General features: G+C 38.9%; 1 protein-coding gene and 1 pseudogene across 8 annotated transcripts in view; one reads left to right on the top strand and one right to left on the bottom strand.

Moving 5' to 3' along the window:
- CARMIL1 (capping protein regulator and myosin 1 linker 1) overlaps positions 1 to 22,172 on the top strand; it is a 353,818-nt gene that overhangs the window by 260,565 nt on the left and 71,081 nt on the right. For all 7 annotated transcript variants that reach the window (XM_079933710.1, XM_079933709.1, XM_079933705.1 and 4 more), the window contains 4 exons: positions 2,401 to 2,494; positions 9,222 to 9,320; positions 20,450 to 20,578; positions 21,459 to 21,590. In XM_079933710.1, the coding sequence (XP_079789836.1) occupies positions 2,401 to 2,494; positions 9,222 to 9,320; positions 20,450 to 20,578; positions 21,459 to 21,590 (454 nt within the window). The remainder of the gene's footprint in view (positions 1 to 2,400; positions 2,495 to 9,221; positions 9,321 to 20,449; positions 20,579 to 21,458; positions 21,591 to 22,172) is intronic.
- Positions 17,977 to 19,305, bottom strand: LOC307192881 (large ribosomal subunit protein uL22-like; annotated as a pseudogene). The gene has a single exon. The product of its transcript is annotated as a large ribosomal subunit protein uL22-like (transcript).

A 22,172-nucleotide genomic window follows, 5' to 3' on the forward strand; every position in this document is an offset into this window, starting at 1 on the left:
TCTGAATCCAGTGGTGAGAAGAAAGCTGAGGTCCAGAAAATAAAAATGAAATTGAGGAAATGGCAAGACCAGGGCTCACTGGTCTCATTCCTGTAAAAGGCTTTTTTAAAATTACCTTCGTAACTAAAGTCTGCAACTATTATTTATTGTCAAATTTACTTTCCCAGTAAACTAAATGAGGAAAGAAGAATACAAACGTGGCTGAAAAAATGCTAGAAATCTGGTTCTTTCTGAGCTTTTCAATCCTCCTATTGTATTCTAATGGTAGAAATGATCAAAGCAGATTTATAGCATTAAAAACGACAGGTTACAAAATGTAGGAGGGAAATTAGGGGCCAGTAGCATAGAAGTTGGGCCTTTTAGGAGGGAGAGGGGGTGCTCATTATTTTGTGTTTTCCTGCATGCACGGCCCCTCAGGTGGAGCTGTCATGCCCAACATGGTGACCTGGATAAAAGCCTAGACCTGGAATTAGGAGCCCTCCATTCAGTCCCCAGCTCTGTCACCAATAAGCCTATGATCTTGAGCCTATGATCATTTCACCTCATTGATGAATTTTTCTTTTATAAAGTGAGAAATCACAGTAAATTATCTCTAAGTGGCTTCAGTTCTAAATCCCGTGGTTCTCCTTTAGCCAGGAAGTCAAAGTTGCTGCCACCACCAGCCATCGCTAAACATGGATAAGGCAGCTTATGCCATCAGTCGTCATGGCCACTTCTCCCGGGAGACTTCTGTAACTGCAGAACCTCCTGTAATTACACCTATTGCACACAGAACCTTTGAGTGGAAACATATATTTACAGATTGCTGCATTTGGGTGCTCACAGCACAGCTGCCACTCTAATGATGTTGCAGACTGCCAGCCCAGGCAGGTCTTTGTGAGAAGCCAAGAGGATGCAGCCTCAACACTCCACATTTCCAGATTGAAAGTAGAACTCCCTGATCACAATCTGTTATGTACTCTGTGCTACAAGATGCCAATGGTGTGAAATCACATTTGGTTTAAATAAACCACACTGGTCTGAAGCATGATGAAAAGTGGATGAGGGAAAAGAAAAGCTTCAAGGCTGCGAAAAGAGACGTAGTATCTGTTAATTTCAGTTGGCTGGTTCCTCTTAAGTCAAACAAAAGCAATTTTGCTCAAACAAAGCTAAGGTAAAAATTAAAGTCATAGAAATAACAGCGTTGTCTTTGCTGATTATTTTACTTTAAGTCATCTTGTCAGTTGGACTGGATGAAGAACAGTTGTTTTTTTTTTCCCATTAGGTAACCATCCAGATTGGCTGCTTTTATTAAGATGACTGTTTATTTTCTTTATTATTTCTTCATTATTAGTACCTATTTTAGGAATTAGTTGTTAATTTATTCTTCCAGTAGAAGCCACCTGACTGTCCATAAGAGTTACACCATGAATGCTGCTTGTTGTTGAGAGACCTGAAACAAGCCAGCTGTGGGATGCCTAGGTACCGGTTGCCAACACGTGGCCCACAGGGTCATCCTTCCTGAGTGTCTTGTAGAAACAGATGCATTTTGGTTGGGGGAGAGGAGGCATCTCCAGGTCTAGAGTTTGTGGTAGGGGAGCAGGTGTGAGTGTTCATCCAGACGCACAGCACTTCGTAGCAAGTTCAGGAACACAGGCCAGAGTGCGGATGTAGAGTTCTCACGCAAAAATGACTCACCCTCGCATTCTTGTGTCTCATCAGCCGGGCAACAGCCGTGTGAGGTATTACATAGACCCAGAGTTCCACAGTTGCTTTACTTGGTGTCTAGAGCCTGGGGCACTCGGGCTGATCTGGGGTGCCCACTGCCAGGCCCTGCAGAGGTCAGGTGGTTGAGCCAGCAGGAAGGTTTTCTAAAGACAGTCACTGGTCTTGGACTTGGTTATTTAAAGGAACCCAGAGCCTGAACAGATGGTTTTTGTGGATGCTCACATCCTTGGCTCGGCGAGCAAATGTTTTGGTTCTATTTTGGGGTTTTCCTCTACTGTTCCGGGTCTGTCTGTCACGTTGTCACTGTGGTCATCAAGTTACCTTCAGATCCGTCGGTGACTAAAATCCAAGTAGCCAGTTGATGCTGGACTTTTTTCCCAGCCTTTCTCTCCGACCATCTCTCCAGTTCCAATTTGAAACTCCTGTCCTTACTGTAACTGAAAACTGAAAGCAGAACAACAAAACCAGATTCCTTCAAGTTGCGTAGGTTTTGTGGACAGCGTGAATCGACGAGGTCACTTGTGGTGTCGCACGGGTGGTAGGACCACCTACCTGCAGTCGAGGGGCCTAAGATGGTCCGGTAGTTTAGAATTTTCTAAGACACTCTGGCAGCTCTTTTCAGATTTTAAAAGTGCTGAACTAAGATAATAGGGAGTTATTTTCAAATAAACAAACCATTTTCTCCTTTTCTAGGAACTACACGTTGCGATTTATGCCAATTCCTATGTATGATGCTTCTCAAGCCTTAAAAACAAACCCTGAAAAAACAGAAGAGGCTCTGCAGAAGGTATTGAAGGATCAGTAACTTAATTATAATAAATTCACATTGGAGTGGAATTGTGTGAATAATACATTCTGAACATACGAACAGTGCTTTGTCTTTTGCAAAGCTTTTTTCACATTAGCTTGTATTCTTAGGATCATGACTGGCATAATGCATGACTGGGGGAGGAATAAAATAAAGACTAGAACTTGTCATGAAATTTAAATGGAGTAAAATAACATTCTTACAGCATCAGCGTGCCAGACTTAGGCATGGGTACCTCCCTCTTCGTCCATTGGAGAATGTGTACAAGTGAATGACAGCTAGCACAACCTTCCTCCCCTTCATCCTCAACAGCTAGAGCCTTCCCTTCCTTCTTCATCCAGAAATTTAGGGCATTACTGAGATCTCGCTTTACCACCTTTGTCTATAAATGTGTCTGAATCCACACCCATGCCCACCTCCTTTCTGGCAACCCCAGAGGATGATGGGTACCTTCCCCTTCAAAGCCCAGCCATCTTCAGTGCCTTTGACCCCAACATCTCTGCCCTGTGCTGGAAACTTGCCCTGTGAGTCATTCCCTCGCTCTTTCATATCTTCATCCTTCTCGTTCTATGGTTATGGCTACCTTTCTCTCTACTTTTAGATGTGCTCAAATATTTCCCATCTGAGGAAGCCTGCTCCACCTTTATTATGATGTTATTTGGGAAATCTTCTAAATCTTTCTTCCCTCTTTGTTCTTTCATCTGGTGGTACCACCCTCTGTCCAATCTCCTAAGCTTGACTTTTTTCCCTCTATAGCTTCTGTAGCCAATCAGTCACCAAGTTTACTGATTCTAGCGCATAAATCTCTTCATTAACTCTCCTTCCCTCTATTCCTATAACAGATGCCTTTATTCAAACCTCATCCTCTCTCACCAGGATGATTACATCCTCTTGTCTGTTTTCCATGCTGCGGTCAAAAATAGCCATCTTCCTTCATGGTGAAGTTGATCAGACTAAAACGTTCAATCCATTCCTCCTGGTGGCTTTTAGGATAAAGCCTCATCTCCTTAACTTATCATGAATTTCTGCCCAGGATCTGCCTCCTATTCACCGCCAATTTCATCTCTTACGAACCCTTAGTCTTTGTTTTGCTCTACCTCAGGGAACTTGTTAGAAATGCACATTCTTGGGCCTCAGAAACTGGGGTGGGACTTAGCCATCTGTGTTTTTCTGAGTTGTCCTGATGATTGTAACATTTGAGAATCACTGCTGGACTCTAGATGATACTCGTGCTTTCCCCACTACTGTGCATATCTGTTGAGATTGAAATCAAGGGTCAGTTCATCCAGGAAGACTTCTTGGAGTCCCTTTTCCCTGCTAGGTAGGTGGTCTTCTCACAATTTCCTGTGGTTCTCTCTGTCACTGGCCTTGTGACATTGTTTTAAGTTACCTGCCTCTTTTTTTTTTTTTTTTCCTCCGAGCGACTGTGAGCTCTTTGAAGGCAGAGCCTATATTTTTCATCTTGTTTTATTCTCAGAAGCTAGCGCAGTACCTGGCATGCATGCTTGGATGTTCTTTAGACATTCAGTGAATTAAAGGGAGTAAGGTTAGGAGTGGAGGGGAGAGGAAGCTGTGGTGTAGCAAAAGAAGCCATCTAAGGTTTGGATTCAGAAGATCTGACTAAATCAAACTCTTCCCAGCGTCGTAAATTCAGTATGTATTTAATTTTTCTGAACTTTAGTTTCTCCATCTACATAAAAAATAAAGCTACACAATAACTGTATTTAGCTGACACTTAGCATATAGTTTATACTGGGTGCCTGACACTATTTTAAATGATTTACATAAATTAACATCTGTCATCTTTAAAACAAACCCATGAGGTAGGTTCTATTATATGCTCATTTTACAGGTAAGAAAACTGAAGGACAGAGTGATTAAGTAATTTACCTAAGGTGTCCATGAGGATCAAATGAGGTGGTATATGTGAAAAGCAGTTTGTAGACGGTAAAGCAATATACAAATGTTCGCTATCTTTACACTTTCCTAAAGGATATTAGTCAGCTTATAACAAAAGACATATTCTACAGAAACAAGGTTTCTGGTTTCAGATTAGACATGTAAAGAGTTTGGAAGTCATCATTGCCATCCTCACAACAAGAAAAAAAAAAGCTTAACAAACAGAAAATCAGTGACTTTTCTTAGGTCTGCCAGAGAATTGAGGTTACAAGGGAAACTGTCACCCTGGAAACTGGAGAGATGGTAATACAGAGAATCACGGAGAATCAAAGCTTACCAGGGGCAGAAGCTAATGGAGCTGGTAACTCAGAGGAATGCTTAAACAGTAATTGATGAATTGCTGGAGGCTTAGTGTGGACTAGTTTAAGAGCTTAAAAAAAAAAAAAAAAGAAGCTAAATACTCCTAGGTGCTTAGTCTTAGGGAGGCCCTGACCTTTGCATGGGTTTTAGTTACAAGAACCCAAGTTATCACAGTGAAGATTGGAGGAGGATAATTCACTCCTGTTTCTGGCAGGGGGAAGGGAAAAAGTAACCATTTTGAAATACACTCAGAGCATGCTGTTCTCCATAACAAAGGCCTACCCTCAAGAGAAACTATTCTACCAGAGCCTTATCTGACCTAGTAGAAGACAGACCACTGCAGCCCTTCCAGCCTTCCTGTTGCACATAAGGGAGGGAAAAAAAAAAGGCCAAGAAACACTTCTGAAGGTCACAGTCCAGGGACTCAGGCCTGGTTTTTAAAAAATTAAAAAAAAAAAAGCCTAAATTTAATCATATGATTATAGAATGCTTCCCCTCCGTATTATACTTCCATCACAAATCAATTATAATAACACTGAATTACAACTAAGCAAAGCTGTAAGACACTTTATTTAAGGAGGCATTTCTAGGGAAACCCCAAAACAGCAGGGGAGACATAAACAAGGTCAATAGAAGAAATTAACTGCCATATACAGTTACAGCAGACATTCAACACAACTCAGCTTCTAGCCAGATGAACATAAAAGCCTCACATTAAAAGGATGATTACCTCAGTTCCTATTACTAGCTACATGATATCTGGCTTTCAACAAAAAATTACAAGGCAAGCTAAAAGACAAGAAAAAACACAGTATGAAGAGACAAACATCAGAACCGGACTCAGATATGACACAGATTTTAGAATTATCAGACAGGTAATTTAAAATAACTGTGATCAAATATGTTAAGGGCTCTAATGGAAAAAGTAAAAAAAAAAAAAAGCAAGAACAGATAGGTAATAAAAGCAGAGAGACAGGAACTCTAAAAAAAAATCAAAAGGGAATGCTAGAGATCAGAAATGCTGTAACAAGCAAAAAAATGCCTTTTATGAGCTCATCAGTGGACTGGACACAGCTGAGGAAAGAATCATTGACCTTGAAGATATGTCAGTAGAAACTTCTCAGATTGAAATGCAAAGAGGAGAAAAAGAATAGGGGGAAAAAAGAACAGAAGATCCCAGAACTATGGGACAATTACAAAACATTGAACATCCTGGTAATGGGAATACCAGAAGGAGAAGAAAGAGAAAAGAACAGAAGAAATGTTTGAAGTAATAATGACTGACAGTTTTCCAAAATTAATGACAGACATCAAACCACAGATCCAGGGATCTCAGAGAACACCAAGCAGGATAAATACCGCCTCCCCCACAAAAAAAAAATGATGTGTAGGCATATCATATTCAAACTGCAGAAAACCAAAGACAGAGAAAATCTTGAAGGAAGCCAGAGGAAAAATATACCTTACATATTGAGAAATAAGGGTAAGAATTACATCAGACTTTGAGTCACAAAGCATGCAAGCAAGAAGAAAGTAGAGTGAAATATTTATTTAAAGTGTTGAAAAAAAAACCCCAAAAACCCAGCAGCCTAGAATTCTGTATCTAGCAATATTTTCCTTCAAAAATAAAGAAGAAATACTTTCTAAGACAACAGTGTTACAAGGGGTGAAAGGGAGAAATTGGTGATACTCCCTTATAATGTACCTGTACCTGCACTATTTGTGAAACGGTATACAGTTGACCCGTGGACAGCATGGGGCTTAATCTGAGTATACCTTATAGTTGGCCCTTCTTGTCTTCATCCATGGATTCAACCAACCATGGACCAAGTATGCTGTAGTATTTACTACTGAAAAATATCCACTTATAAGCAGACCTGTGCAGTTCAAACCTGTTTGTTCAAGGGACAACTGCAGTGTTATTTGAAAGAGGAGTTGGATGAATTGTAAATGTATATTGCAGACACTAGGGAAACCACTAAAATATTTATAAAGAAGTATACTTAATATTCTAAGAAAGGAGAGAAAAGTGCAATCATATACAATACTTAAAACGAGAGAAGGCACAAAAAGAGGGGAGGTTAAAAGAATAAACAAAGAGCAAATGCAGAGTATGCAAATATATTAATTATAAAAGTTGTGTCTTTTTTAAATGAAAATTGGTGACTTTAAAGCTCATATTTATTGGTTTTTCTTCCCTATAGTATTTAACTATGCTCTTATATATTCAAGTTTTCTTTTTTCTTTTTTTTTTTTTTTTTGCGGTACGCGGGCCTGCTCACTGTTGTGGCCTCTCCCGTTGTGGAGCACAGGCTCCGGACGCGGAGGCTCAGCGGCCATGGCTCACGGGCCCAGCCACTCCGCGGCATGTGGGATCTTCCCGGACCGGGGCACAAACCCGTGTCCCCTGCATCGGCAGGCGGACTCTCAACTACTGTGCCACCAGGGAAGCCCCTGAAGTTTTCATTTTAACAGAACTGTCCTCTGGAAGGATTATGGCTCTTTAATTTTACTCTACTGAGAAACAATATTGTGATTCTATACTCAATCTTTATTTTTTTTAAATATAAGATTCCTTTATTAAAACAGAATTTTTTTGCCCTCTGTGCTGCTGCTGTTTTCAGCAATGAGACTGAAGATGTCTGACTGACTGTAGACTGTCTCCCAGGTCACTGCTGCCCAGGGGTACTGGCAAATGTGTTTAATGACACTTTTGGCGCTTCCTCTTTCCTTTTGACCTGAGTCAGGCCCCTGTCCTGTCCTGGTTCTCTGTCTTGGTCTCTAATGGTGCACAGAAAGAAAGTTTACCTTGTAAACTTTCCAGATGCAAATACTTTCAGCAAATAACTTTCACCGTTATTAAAGACACTTAAGCATTGTTTTTCTTCCTTCCCCTTGCACTAGCTTTTAGAAATGAGCTTTGAATTTTATTTTTTTTTCTAAAATATTCCCTCCGGGCTCAGTCTGTGAAGCACTGTTGGTGCACCTGGGGAAGGCCTGGAAGCGCATGGGCCAGCCTTGGGTGCGCTGCCTGTTTGTGAGCTGAGCCTCCTGAATAAACAAGCTGCTCTCAGAACTGGCCCATGGCCAGGGCTTAAGGAGGCCAAATGTAGAAGAACAAAACAAAATCACCCAAAGCTGGGTGGCAGCGTGCCTGTCATGTTTTAGGCAGAATCTTTTTTTAGCAAAGACATTCTACCTTGATGGTAATGTCACCTTGGAAAGAGATGACTTCTTGGGAAGCAGCAAGAGAAAATTAATGTAATATAATGTCATGGTATTAATGTGTCACTTTAATGATGCTTCATTTCAGGGATCTTTTTTTATAATATCTTCATTTATGTTTAGTAGAATGGTACATTTTGTTCTGCTTTATGGTTTCCAAGGATGATAATAATTATAGCCTATATTTTAATTATTCCTAATTGGTATTAAGTAGTAGTCATTTTAGCATATGCAAAATGAAAATGAAAATGTAATAATCCTGAAAGCCTCACAGTTACTAGAAATTCTTAACCAGGGAACTGTAGTGACAAATTAGAAGCCAAATGGTTAAGTTGCATTATGAAAACAAATAAAAACAACAACTGAAAAAAAATAGATGGCATGCTTAATCATCTCAATCATTCTTTAAAAAAACACATTAATAGGTATTCATTATAATCAATAGTTTACATTTTTCAATGTATTATATATCCATTGTATATTGTTCTTCTTCAATACTTTATTTCAATCTAGTTATCATTTGTATGTTTGAATTTTTCATAAAACATTGTCTATGTATAAAAATATAGATTGTCAAGCAACTTCAAGATTTCTCATTTTCTGTAGAAATCCATTTTCTTATTTTTGGTAATTTTGCTAAAAGCATTCCTGTTTTTGAGAAAACATGTAAACCTGGTGGATTAAGGAAATTGGTATATGGTTTTGAGTTGTACCAGCCTGTATCCTTCCAATTTTGTACCTATTTTCTCCTTTTTTTCCCTTAAAATAAAGAATTTTCTGAGTGCTGGTGGATAAGGCCAAGGGGTTCAGAAAGGACCATCCATACACTGTAGGGGTATTTATTTAGCTTCTGAACTGTTTAGTGGTTAAAAATTTGTGAGAGAGAAAGATTGCAATCGTGTATAGGAAAGTGATGAGAAGTCACTAAAAGGGGTCTCTAACCCTGCAGGCAATTAAACACTTGCTCATCTTTGTCAACTACTGAGTCACATAAAAATTACCCTGGTTACCTGCGAGTGAAATTTCTAACTAAAAACACCCGTAATGCATCACGACAATAGCCAGTTTCCCCATCTCATATGTTTTGTGGGGTCAAGGCCCTGGCAGGATGTGTGAATTAGTTGCTTGGGTCTTCAGTTTAGCAACTGGCTGTTGCACTTATGATTTTACTCTCTGCTGAGTCGAAATGTGTTCTTGAGAGAGACATGTGCTTAATTTCCAGATAGAAAACTATCTGCTCCGGAATCACGAGACTAGAAAATACCTTCAAGAGCAGGCCTACCGCCTACAGCAGGGCATTGTCACCAGCACCACGCAGCAGGTAAGAAGGTGCCAGTCTTCTCCCAGTGACAGTTCCTCCTCCTACACATGCTGAACTGACCCTTTAAAGAACCAGGGACCAAGGATTTTTATCGTTTGAATCATTCCCAATGGGGCAGTAAGAACCTGTTTCTGAAAATGACAACAAATGTTAAGTAGAGTTTAGAAATGCTAAATATGCATTTTTCATTGTTGATGATTTCTGCCTTTTAAGATTGTCAGTAAGGTGTATCTTAGATTTATATACAACTATTAGGAACCCTGGATGATAAAAGTCTGAGGGTAATCAAATTTGCTACTTTGGAGACATCCTATTCTTTTTCTTCTACTCCCTCTCACTTCTATGAGTAGGAAACAAATTCGCAGATTCTTCTGAATAATTAAGAATTTGTTAAGAATTATTCTTCTGAATAATTAAGAATTTGTTGAATGTTAATTAACACAAGTGCTGAAGAGAAACTAAACTGTTTTTTACTTCATTCCTCTTCTCTCTACCCAACTTTAGAATAAAAAAAGTATGGAATGTTTTCCTCCAAAAATGTTAACCAAAACCAAGGAACATAAGATATTTGAGGAAAACCTATAGGATGTCAAAGAAAGAAGAAGTTAAACCAAAGAACTGAGGTCAGATAATTCAGAGTACGGCAGAGGACTTTAAAAAAATATTGTAATAAGTAAGTTCAGAAGGAATTGAGACAATATTATATCCATAAAATAGGAATGAGCTGCTATGAAAAAGAATAATCAGAGAATAAGAAACAATGCTTAGCAGTTGAAAATATGAAGACTGTAATATAGAATTAAATTAACCAATAGGGCACAAATTAAGCTGTTTCTCTGGTAGAAAACAAGAGAAAATCTTAAAACATGCAGTAAAAAGACAGATAAAATATATGAGAGAAAAGTAAGTCAGAATCATGAAGAGATTAAAAGTGACCAATAGCCTTCTAATAGGGACCTTGAAATTTAAAAAGAATAATAGAAAAAGTTAAAAAAGAGAAAATAATAGAAAAGCATTTCATATGAATCTTGGGGTTGACCTACTGAAATTGATATGGATGAATGGGTAAAGGCCCACACCTCGTCAGAACACCGAGAATAAAGAAAAAACATCTTAAAGAGTTCCAGACAGAATAAACAGGCTATCTTACAAGGGAACTGGAACCAATTCTTAGCCTCAATCTCAATTGCTAGAAACAAATGAGGTTCAGAGGGGGATTTGTTTTGGACCAAGAATTCTATATCTAGTCATTTTATCAAACAGATGCGAGGGCAGACTAAAACTGTACTCAGACATGGACCCAGAAATTTTACCCCCAATATTCCATATGAAAAAAGGCTTTTTGAGGAAATTCTCCAGCGTAACAAAGAAAAACAAGAAAGTATACAATACGAGGTATAAATAAGAAACTGAACCAGAAACGAAATCATAGAAGTTATAAGAGCTGAAAGAAAGCTTTAAAAAGTTGCCACTTTGGGAAAATCTGCTTTGAGCTGCAGAATTAAAAGATACAGGATTACATTTCTTTCTCTATGAATCCCATAATCATAATTCTATACCTGCATTTTAGTGGACTTAAAATTTTAATATCAACTTAGACAGGAAGGGAACACCTAATTATTGCTACACTAAAAAATTTACATGTTGGAAATTCTAATGTAAAAGTAATGAAACTAATTAAAATTCGGAGTTGAAGAGGGAGAAAGGTGAGTGGTAGTATAAGTATACTAAATTTTTACTTTTTGTTTCATGGAATAATCTATATTCTATAATTCATAAATAAAAAATACAGATGTAAATCTATTTAAAGTTAAAATGGAAGCCACCAAAAGAATTAAAACAGGGTTTTCAAAAATGTTTATTTCAGCAGATTGAGAGGAACTGACTGGTAGGGAAAGTTTTGTCATTTGAGACCATTTTATATGGTTTGTTCTATTTTCTTACCTTGGGCAGATGTCATTTTAATTTTTTGTGGTGTCTTTGGTTTTGGTATCAGGGTAACACTCATCTCATAGAATGACTTTGGAAGTGTTTCTTCCTCTTCAATTTTTTGGTATACTTTGAGAAGGGTAAGTGTTAAGTCTTCTCTCAGTATTTGGTAGAATTCACCTGTGAAGCCATCTGGTCCTGGACTTTTGTTTGTTGGGAATTTTTTTTTTTATTACTGATTTCATTTCATTACTGGTAATTGGTCTGTTCATATTTTTTATTTCTTACTGATTCGGTCATGGGAGATTGTATGTTTCTAGGAATTTATTTCTTCTAGGTTGTTCATTTTATTGGTGTATATTTGTAGTAATCTCTTATTGTTTGTATTTCTGTAATGTCACTTGTAACTCCTCTTTCATTTCTGATTTATTTATTTGAGCCCTCTCTCTCTTTTTCCTTGATTAGTCTGGCTAAAGGTTTATCAGTTTTGTTGATATTTTCAAAGAACCAGCTCTTAGCTTCATTAATTTTTTCTATTTCTTTTATTTCCGCTCTGATCTTTAGGATTTCTTTCCTTCTACTAACTTTGGTTTTGTTTGTTCTCCTTTTTTGAGTTCCTTTAGGTGCAGAGTTATGTTATTTATTTGAGATTGTTCTTATTTCCCAGGATAGGCTTGTATTGCTATAAACATCCCTCTTAGAACTGCTTTTGCTGCGTCCCATAGATTTTGGATCATTGTGTTTCCATTTTCATTTGTCTACAGGTGTTTTTTGATTTCCTCTTTGACTTCTTCAGTGATCCATTGGTTGTTTAGTTGCATATTGTTTAGCCTCCACATGTTTGTGGTTTTGCACTTTTTTTCTTGTAGTTGATTTCTAGTCTTATACTGATCAGAAAAGATGCTTGGCATGATTTCAATCTTCTTAAATATATTGAGAATTGTTTTGTGGCCCAGCATGTGATCTATCCTGGAGCACGTTCCATGTACTCTTGAAAAGAATATATATTTTACTGCTTTGGGATGGAGTGTCATTTTAATTTTTTGTTGTTCTTTTTTCTTAAAAGGGAATGAAGGAACGATGTCCATAATAAATGAGTTGCGTGTAATATTTAAGTAGGTAAAATTATATGGATGACTGCATAGATATACATAGAGATTTGTGAAAAGTGTTCACCAAAATGTTAATGATGGTTCTCTCAGGTGCTGTGATTAGGTGATTTTTATTCTCTTATACTTCACAGTATTGTTTGAATGCTTTACAGTAAGCATGTATTATTTATATAAGGAAAAATAAAGCAATATGTGTTGAGAAAAAGAAAAACAGTAATTATGAATATTAGTGAAGTAACAGGGAGTTTTGAGAAGGAAAACATTATTTTGACCTTACCAGTGCCTTAAATTGTTTTCCTGCAGCAGACCAATATTAGCCTTTAGTACTTTATGGTTTACTGTTATTTCCTGGTTTTAGTGTTTAACACTAAAAGCAATGAGAGTGCTAAAATCTTACACTGAACCTTTGCCTTGGGTTCCTTTATGAGCTACCATAATGCAGGCTTTTCTTAATACAATATCCTTTTAACTTTTTGCCTCCTTTACAGGGGTTTTGCTCATCCAAAAAAATTACTGCCACAACCTTTAATGCTAATTCTTAAAAGTAGGTTTCATCTTCTCAATCAAGAGGAAATTATACACAGGAGGCATATACAGATGTTTCATTCTGCATGGGTGAATAAATCATTCTGAATTATTTGAGTCATTATGTAGTAGGTATACTGCCACCTTTTTGCTTTAGGGATTTCTTAGGACATGATGATTAGCAGTTTTCAGACTTTAATTGTTTCAGTCACCTTAGGAGAGATTTATCTCCTTCTTATTGAAACTTCTTATTGAAGTTTCCAGAAATAGGAACACAGAAAGAATAGACCCTCTGTGACTACTTCTGCCAACCGCATAGCCAGTCATCATTCCCGGGTGACACTGAGGGATTAAAATATGTTTCAGTGAAACATTGCAGTCTCATAATTGTTCACATATTTGTTTTTGTCTCTGGGCTTTGTTTAGGAAAGACCTTCACATGACGACACTCCACCTCTGACCTTCACATGACTCAACATTCCACCTCTGCTTTTGATCGCTTCTTTTCCATCTTATAAACCCTCTTAATCAAGAGTTAGCAAACTTCTTCTATAAAAAGCCAAACAGTAAATAGGCTTTACAGCCTGTATGGTCTCTGTTGCAACTACTCAGCTGTGCTATTGTAGAGCAAAAGCAGCCATAGACAATATCTTCATGAGTGAGTGTGGCTGTTCCAATAAAACTTTATTTACAAAGACAGGCCCAGAATTGATAAACTATGCTAAGCCTTCTCACCCTTAAAAGAAAAAACAAAACAATTTTATTGCCTAGACCTATTTACTTAGCACACTCTCTTTCCTTCCTTTCATGTGCAGATTTTTATACTTGCTTTCATGACTTCTTTGCTACCCACTCACTTTGCAACCTTTCAGAATGTGCCCTCTGTCCCAATCTGTCTGCCGAGATGGCTCTCAATGGACCTGGTCACCGAGTCAGAGGCCTTTTCTCCCTCTTCGTCTTTTGATGAAAGGAGGCCGTCTGTATGTGTAGTGGTCAGGAACTTGGGCTCTCAAGTCAGATGACCTGGATTTAAGTACAGGCTCTGCTATTCCCTCTCGATGGGAACTGTTGCTAGTCATTTACTAACCTCTTTAAGGCTTGATTTCATCTGTAAAAATGGGGAAAATGACTCAGAAGGTGCTGTGACAATTCAGTGAGGTGATGCGTGCAAAGTACTTGGCTCCTCACTGGTAAACATTGTTTGTAGCTATATTTTTATTATCACGATTATTATCATTATTACAGACTGTTTCATCTTTCTTAAGACGCACTTCTTGGTTCATCCGACAGTGTGCTGTTCTGAATATTTTTCTACTGCTCTTTGTCTCCTTTCTACATAACTTTCTCTTTTTATCCTTCAAATGCAATCATTTTTCAGAGTTTTGTACTTAGTGCTATCTGATCTGCTTCTGCCAGTTTTAACTCTCATCTGTGGATGACTCCTGGATCTATCCTCTCAGTCCCTGTTTCTTTCCAGAAAATCCTTTTTTTCAACTGCTTGTTCAGCATCTTCATCCAGATGGCCCTCTGAGAGAGCACGGTCACTACGACCAAACTCATCCCTTAGAACAACCGATTTTGCCATTTCTCTCAGTGACATCATCATTCACTGAGGATAGAGCTCCTGGAGTCATCTTGGATGCCTCGTTTGCTTTCTTCATCCAAGGTCACTATTCACTGCCCATTTACCTTCAAGGTGTTTTTTACAGCCATTCTTTTCTTTCCGTTTCTATTGCCTCTCCTCTTGTTAAGGCTTTTTATTAACTCCCTCCTATGTCTTCTTTTACAAGCACTGCAAAAACTGGTTTATTCATCTTCTATGTCTCCTTGTGCTTTTTTTTTTTTACATCTTTATTGGAGTATCATTGCTCCACAATGGTGTGTCAGCCTCTGCTCTACAACAAAATGAATCAGCTATACATATACATATGTTCCCATATCTCTTCTCTCTTGCGTCTCCCTCCCTCCCACCCTCCCCATCCCACCCCTCTAGGTGGTCACAAAGCACCAAGCTGATCTCCCTGTGCTATGCGGCTGCCTCCCACTAGCTATCCATTTCACGTTTGGTAGTGTACACATGTCCATGCCACTTTCTCAGTTTGTCCCAGTTTACCCTTCCCCCTCCCCACATCCTCATGTCCATTCTCTAGTAGGTCTGTGTCTTTATTCCCGTCTTACCACTAGGTTCTTCGTGACATTTTATTTTCTTAGATTCCATATATATGTGTTAGCATACGGTATTTGTCTTTCTCTTTCTGACTTACTTCACTCTGTATGACAGACTCTAGATCCATCCACCTCATTACAAATAGCTCAATTTCGTTTCTTTTTATGGCTGAGTAATATTCCATTGTATATATGTGCCACATCTTCTTTATCCATTCATCCGATGATGGACACTTAGGTTATTTCCATCTCCTGGCTATTGTAAATAGAGCTGCGATGAACATTTTGGTACATGACTCTTTTTGAACTCTGTTTTTCTCAGGGTATATGCCCAGTAGTGGGATTGCTGAGTCATATGGTAGTTTTATTTGTAGTTTTTTAAGGAACCTCCATACTGTTCTCCATAGTGGCTGTACCAATTCACATTCCCACTAGCAGTGCAAGAATGTTCGCTTTTCTCCACACCCTCTCCAGCATTTATTGTTTCTAGATTTTTTGATGATGGCCATTCTGACTGGTGTGAGATGATATCTCCTTGTAGTTTTGATTTGCATTTCTCTAATGATTAATGATGTTGAGCATTCTTTCATGTGTTTGTTGGCAGTCTGTATATCTTCTTTTCTCCTTGTGCTTTTTACAGCCCTTTTCCTTTGTATCAGGGAAGCTGAGTCACTGTGAGTGTTACGGGGTAAGGAATTTTTAGATCTTCACAATTGTGGGAGAAGCTGGGGGAATAGATGCTCTATGCCTTGTACACGGTGTTTCAACTCCTTAACCTGTGCCTGAGTCTTATACTATCTTGCCTCAACTCAGCATTCCAGTCTGATCTCCCATAATAAAGTACCTCTGTTCCTAATCAGGAAATAGGAATCACAAGTGTCTGGATATGCCATTGCTTATGTTCATTCTTTGCTTTTAAAATTCCCTTCTCTTTTCTCAGTTTGTAGAAATCTTTCAGGACCCAGTCTAAAAGCTACCTTCAGCATCAGCTACATGTGATCCCTCCCTTGACTGAAATCCTTTAGAACTTTCTGTCATTTATTTAGTCATTGAATAAACACTTAATAAGGGTCTGTGATATGGCAGGCACTATTATAGTAGATGGAGCTTTGGCAGTGAACAAAATGTGCCTGTCTTTGTGGATATTACATTATGCAAACTTTATATCTTGTGTTATTGTTAATATGTCTTTCCACTTCTAGATTTTTACGTTGCTTGGTGGCAAAGGGTATATCTTACTCAGGACTGTATCTCATTCAGTGCAAGGTGTTGAGTATATTTCTTTTGAATTGAATAAAGAAATAGACGTGGAGGAAGATAAAATTTTCCACGAGTAAGCTATTTGCTGGGACTGAGAACGGTTGTAACAAGTTGCAAGCAACCGAAGATAGCATTTATTGCGAATGGTTCTAAGTTCTGCACTTGGGTTCTATAGCCCAGTATGTTTGGAAAAGCCTAAGTGGTCACTGCCAAGTGACATGTGAGTTGCTGTGTGATTTAGTTGCCAAAGAAGCCAATTTGACTTATACCACATAAATGAAAGTATATTTTCTACATTAAGAAAGGTGGTAGCCCCGTTCAGCTTACTGATCCACTCTTCCTGTGTTACAATCTATTTTATTGAGCGGGGGGGCATGTTTTGTGATGGTCTTAGATGGAGGGAGAATTCAGAGAAGTGACCTGGGGTGGACAGGAGGAGGTGGCAGTCAGGGACCACACAGTGGTGTCACAGTAGAATGGTAGAAGGAACTGGGAATGTCAATCCTGAAGAAGAAAAGATTAGAGAAGACTGGGCAAGACTGTCACATGGAAGAGAGCTTGTGACTGTTCAGAGTGCTCTCAAGGGGGAAGACATGTGACCTGTAGAAGAACATGGGAAGACAGATGAGGGCTCAAAGAAGACCAAGTCCAAGTACATTTCCTTGGAAAAAAGTGAGCTTCTTAAACTATGGCAGTTAACAACTTTCCTGGGGTGCTTTAGAAAATGGAACACTAGGGCTTAGGGTAAAGTAGGGAGTTGAAAATCAAGAGCCCAAATGCAATCATCTACCCTGAGGTCTTTCATGAGATAACCAAAGAGATGACAGTCTTTCAGACTGCAGTTTCCTTTGTTTTTATTTGTGTATCTTAGGGATTTGAATATGAACTGAGAGTCAAAATCCTTGGTTTCCTGTTTTCAAAATCTCCAGTTGGTACTCTGTGTAATCGTTCTGTGTCATCTTAAATAGTTTCACTTTTCTGGGCCTTGAGGTCTTTAGTTGCAAAGTATCTGAATGTGATCTATTGGGCTGTGCTGAACCTTAGCAAGTGTGTGTACAGAAGAACCTTTGAGACTTGTGAGATTTAATGTCTTATTTGAATTGAAGAATGAAATTTTTATGTTTCTTTTGGATGTGATTTTAAAAGTTCTACTTAAAGACCATTTTGCTGAGTTCATTTAGACCCTCTCTCCTTGGTGTACGCTTAATGGCACACGCTTCAAGGGTCTCTGGTCTCTCATGATTATTAAAGATGATCAATTTTATGGTACCACATCCACATGCCTCTCAAATTAGTCTTTTGTGGCCTCAGATGTATATCAGTTCCTTTCTTAGTATGGGGTTCATTTTGTTTCTTGAAATTAGGTATTCATTCTTGGTGAGATATGAATTATTGATGACCATTTTTGTTTCAGGAAGCACAGATCAATACAATAGTTGGAAGAGCTGGAATTTATATCAATTAAGATTAAAAAAAACATAGTTCTCTTCAGGACTCTGTGTAAATGCAGAAAATTAAGATGTGATCCCTGCCTACAAGCTTAGATTTTGCTTAGGGAGATGATTATTATATGAGAAGCATTATTCATGTAACTTCTTTTTCCTACGAGAGTTGCACATAGTTCACTTATGTAGCCTCAGTACATTTTACAGTCATAGGAGCTGTTCTTTTTTTTACTTTTATTTGCATTTATTTTTTGTGTCTTTTATTACTAGGCCATAAGTTTTTGTTTCTTCAGTTTCTTCTGGGATATCTTTTTCTTCTGGGCAACCTCCTCTTCTGGTTTAGGAACAATCTGTTCTTTTTCAGTGAAGATCATCTCAGTGTGGCAGGGAGAGCTCATGTATGGGTTGATCTGACCAGGAGCTCTGTAAGTCCTACACCCCATCCTGGGGGCTTTTGTTCACCTGGATGTGCTCAGTGACCATCTAAGCCCTTAAGTTCAGCATTACTCTCTGCATTTTTGAGCATGTGCAGTAAAAATTCAGCACTCTTTTTTGGGCCACCAACCCTGCGTCCAGCCCCATTGTTTGGCCAGGGCACACCTATGAGCTCCACCATTGTAATGGCAGAATGGCACACATTGCTTCTTTTTTTTTTTTTTTTTTTTTTTGCGGTACACGGGCCTCTCACTGTTGTGGCCTCTCCCGTTGCGGAGCACAGGCTCCGGACGCGCCGGCTCAGCGGCCATGACTCACGGGCCCAGCCGCTCCGCGGCATGTGGGATCTTCCCGGACCGGGGGCACGAACCCGCGTCCCCTGCATCGGCAGGCGGACTCTGAACCACTGCGCCACCAGGGAAGCCCACACATTGCTTCTTTAAAGTGACATCCTTCAGATACTTGGTGGCTTTCGGATATGTGTACCCTTAACGGCCTGGGCAGTTTCACAAGTGTTCTTAAAGTGAACGCGAGGATTTGAACCTCTCGACTTGCATGATTTTGTGGGGTTTTCTGGGTCAGGTGAATAACGAACCATTTTAGAGGTCATACATTAACATTAGCATCACTGACCCTTTGTCAAGAGACTAAGTGCTTTGAGTGATGTTATTTTACTGGGTTGTCTTCATCATACACTAGAAAAGAAGATGGAGTAGACGTTACGAACCTGATTTTTTAAAAGAGAAAGGCAGGCGAATCGGTGATACTGCAGCAGGTAGATGCGGGCTCTATAATCAGACCTTCAGTTTGCTGAGCAGTGTAGTAAAGTTTCTATTATGGTGGAATTTATGGGGGAAGGAGGGCTCATTTTGGCTTCCTATAGCTGTTATACCAAATAATTCAAACTAAATAGAGAAGTGTGAATTTAAATAAAAAAGGTTGTTGCTGGATAGTCACCTCTGCTGAATGAATTATCAGGAAGGATACGACTTGATATGTAGGGTCTCTGGGGAATAAATGATTTTTTTTTTAAGAATAGACAATCTGCAGCTCTGATCAACACATATATATGGAATCTAAAAAAGAAAAAAAAATGGTACTGATGAACCTAGTGGCAGGGCAGGAATAAAGATGTAGACATGGAGAATAGACTTGAACACCTGGGGTGGAGGGGTGGGAAGCTGGGATGAAGTGAGAGAGTAGCATTGACATATATACACTACCAAATGTAAAATGGATGGCTAGTGGGAAGCAGCCGCACAGCACAGGGAGATTAGCCTTGTGATGACCTAGAGAGGTGGGATAGGGAGGGTGGGAGGGAGGCTCAAGAGGGAGGGGATATGGGGATATGTGTATGCATATGGCTGATTCACTTTGTTGTACAACAGAAACTAACACAGTATTGTGAAGCAATTATACTCCAATAAAGATCTATTAAAAAAAATATGGGAGAAACTTTTAAAACCACACTGTAATTATCTTTTCCTTCAGACGTCTTAGCTTTGTTCACGTTTCTCTTTATACATACAAATAGAATAGAGCATAATCTTACCCTTCTGTACTAGTTTTTGTCCACAGTAGTGATCTGCCACTACCCTGTGGGTTTTATGTTTAAATCCATGAAACATCTGAAAGTGATTCAGATGTAATTAACATGGGAGAAGGACCTTAATAGAATAGAAACTAGATGTTATTAACTTTATTATTGCCTATGTTAATATAATAAAACCTCAGCTTATGCTTGTTTTGGTAGAAAATTACCTGATATAATTGAACTAATTAAAAAATATTAATTTCCAGGGATGTTCTGATTTCCATAATATTGAGACCAACTGGCTGTGGGCATCATTTTGTCATCAGCTGCCTCAGAATTGTACATCTCCTTTTTCTGTTTCCTCAGTACCCAGCACTATGTCTGACACATAGAGGGTACTCAATAAAAATTAATGAAGGAGAGTTACTATCAAGCAAAATGTCACTGAGTAGCTATGAGATTCTGAATCACCAAGAAGTGTTCACTTTCGTTCTACATGCTGCATTTCCTAAGGCAGGAGAGGGGACCAAAACCCCTTACATGTTTGTTTGGAATTAACGCTGCTAAAGGTTTCTTATAGAAATAGATAAATTAATAATTGGCTATAAGCTGTCTTGAAGATTCCAGTTAGGAGAAGTATTCATCCTCATTCAGTGTTTCCTTTTGTCTGAACATTGGCTGTGCTGACTTGGGTGCTTGCTCTCCTTGTTATGTGTGGAGCAGATGATTGACAGAATATGTGTGAAAGTACAAGATCATCTCAACTCTTTACGAAACTGTGGGGGAGATGCTGTCCAGGAAGATCTAAAATCAGCAGAAAGGCTCATGCGTGATGCTAAGAACTCTAAAACGGTGAGTTTCACTTCCAGCTACATGAGTCCTGTGGAATAAAAAGACTTTAAACTAGTTTTAGAAACTAGTTCTAACTAAATTTACTTTTCTACCCAATTTCAAGGTTACTAACAAGTGGCAAGGTGAACTGAGTTAGTCTTTGCCTCCTTTCTGTACCCGTGCTAATTACCAATAATGAAAATACAGTTGTTCCTCAGAATCTGTGGGGGGATTGGTCCCAGGACCCCCTGCAGATACCAAAATCTGTGGATGCTCAAATCCCTTATATAGAAAGTGGTGTAGCACAGGTGGGTCTCCTTATCCGCGAGTTCTGCAGCCTCGGATACAGCCAGCCGGCTGTATAGAATTAAAAGCAGAGGGCCAGTGTGATTTACAAAGGGTATAATCAGGTTCTAGGTAACTGGGAGGTAGTTGTAGTTTCAATGAGTAGCAACTCATTGCACATGATTCTACTGCCAAACTGATAGCACGAAACTCTCCTCTGTCACCTCTAAAAGGAAGCTTCTCTCAACTTAGACTGTGGTCCCCAAAGTGTGATTTCGTAGAGGAAGGACTAACTGGGAGTCAGGGAACCTGGGATCTGGTCCAGGCTCTGCTATTAGAATCACACAATCATTGAATTTTATAAGTAGGAGGAATCTTGTGGATTAGTCAGATACTCTCACACCCGAGATGAAGACTTTAAGGCACAAACAGGTAAGGTACTGTTCCTCTGGGTTTAAAGCTGGACCTCAGTTTTTTAATTGGTATAAAGGGCCTTTCATCAAGACGACCTTTGTTTATCTCTAGTATTTCTCGACCCTGTTTTATGAACTCTGCAGTGACTTTGGTGCTTATTTAAATATTTATTATGGAGAGGTTACTTTTATTTTTCTTACAGTTGTTACCAAATTTATACCACGCTGGTGGTGCATCTTGGGCGGGAGCCAGTGGCTTGTTATCCAGTCCAATTCAGGAGACCCTGGAATCGATGGCCGGAGAAGTTACGAGAGTTGTAGATGAACAACTCAAGGTTTGTGGTTTCTGTTATTTTGGAAAATGGAATCGTTATGACTTAACTATGTATGATAGCATTTCATACCATGCTATCCTATATTTTATAGGCGCGTGTGTGCGTGCACGTGTGCACGTGTAGTAAAAACTGAATACCGTCCTTTCCCAACTTCATCTGTAGATTTTGGAATAACTTTTTGCATAATAAGGTCAAGTAAAACCTATCAAATTCAATTTTGTTTTTGATGGTAAATCTCTAACCGTATTTAACGTATGACAGGTGGTCACTGATAAGGGAAACATTGATTTTTGCTTAGAAAGAGAAGTCTGCTTCGCGAAAAAATATCTCCTGTTACTACATTCGATTTAGAGAATGGGAGAGATGACGGAGCTGTGTGCTTACAGTGCCAAGCTGCTGCGTATATGGAGAGTTTGCCACTAGGTAAAAAGCTGGTTGAAAGATTAAAGAGGGATTTAGAACGAAGTTACAAGGCACCCAAAGTAGCAGAGACTTGTCTATAGGCTCATAGGTTGAAAAAAAAAAGTCTTTGAAATTTAAGCAACGAGAGTAACCTAAGACCAGCTTTTTCCTAATGTAACT

Source organism: Stenella coeruleoalba (genome assembly GCF_951394435.1).
Source record: "Stenella coeruleoalba genome assembly, chromosome: 10".
Classification (NCBI taxonomy): domain Eukaryota; kingdom Metazoa; phylum Chordata; class Mammalia; order Artiodactyla; family Delphinidae; genus Stenella; species Stenella coeruleoalba.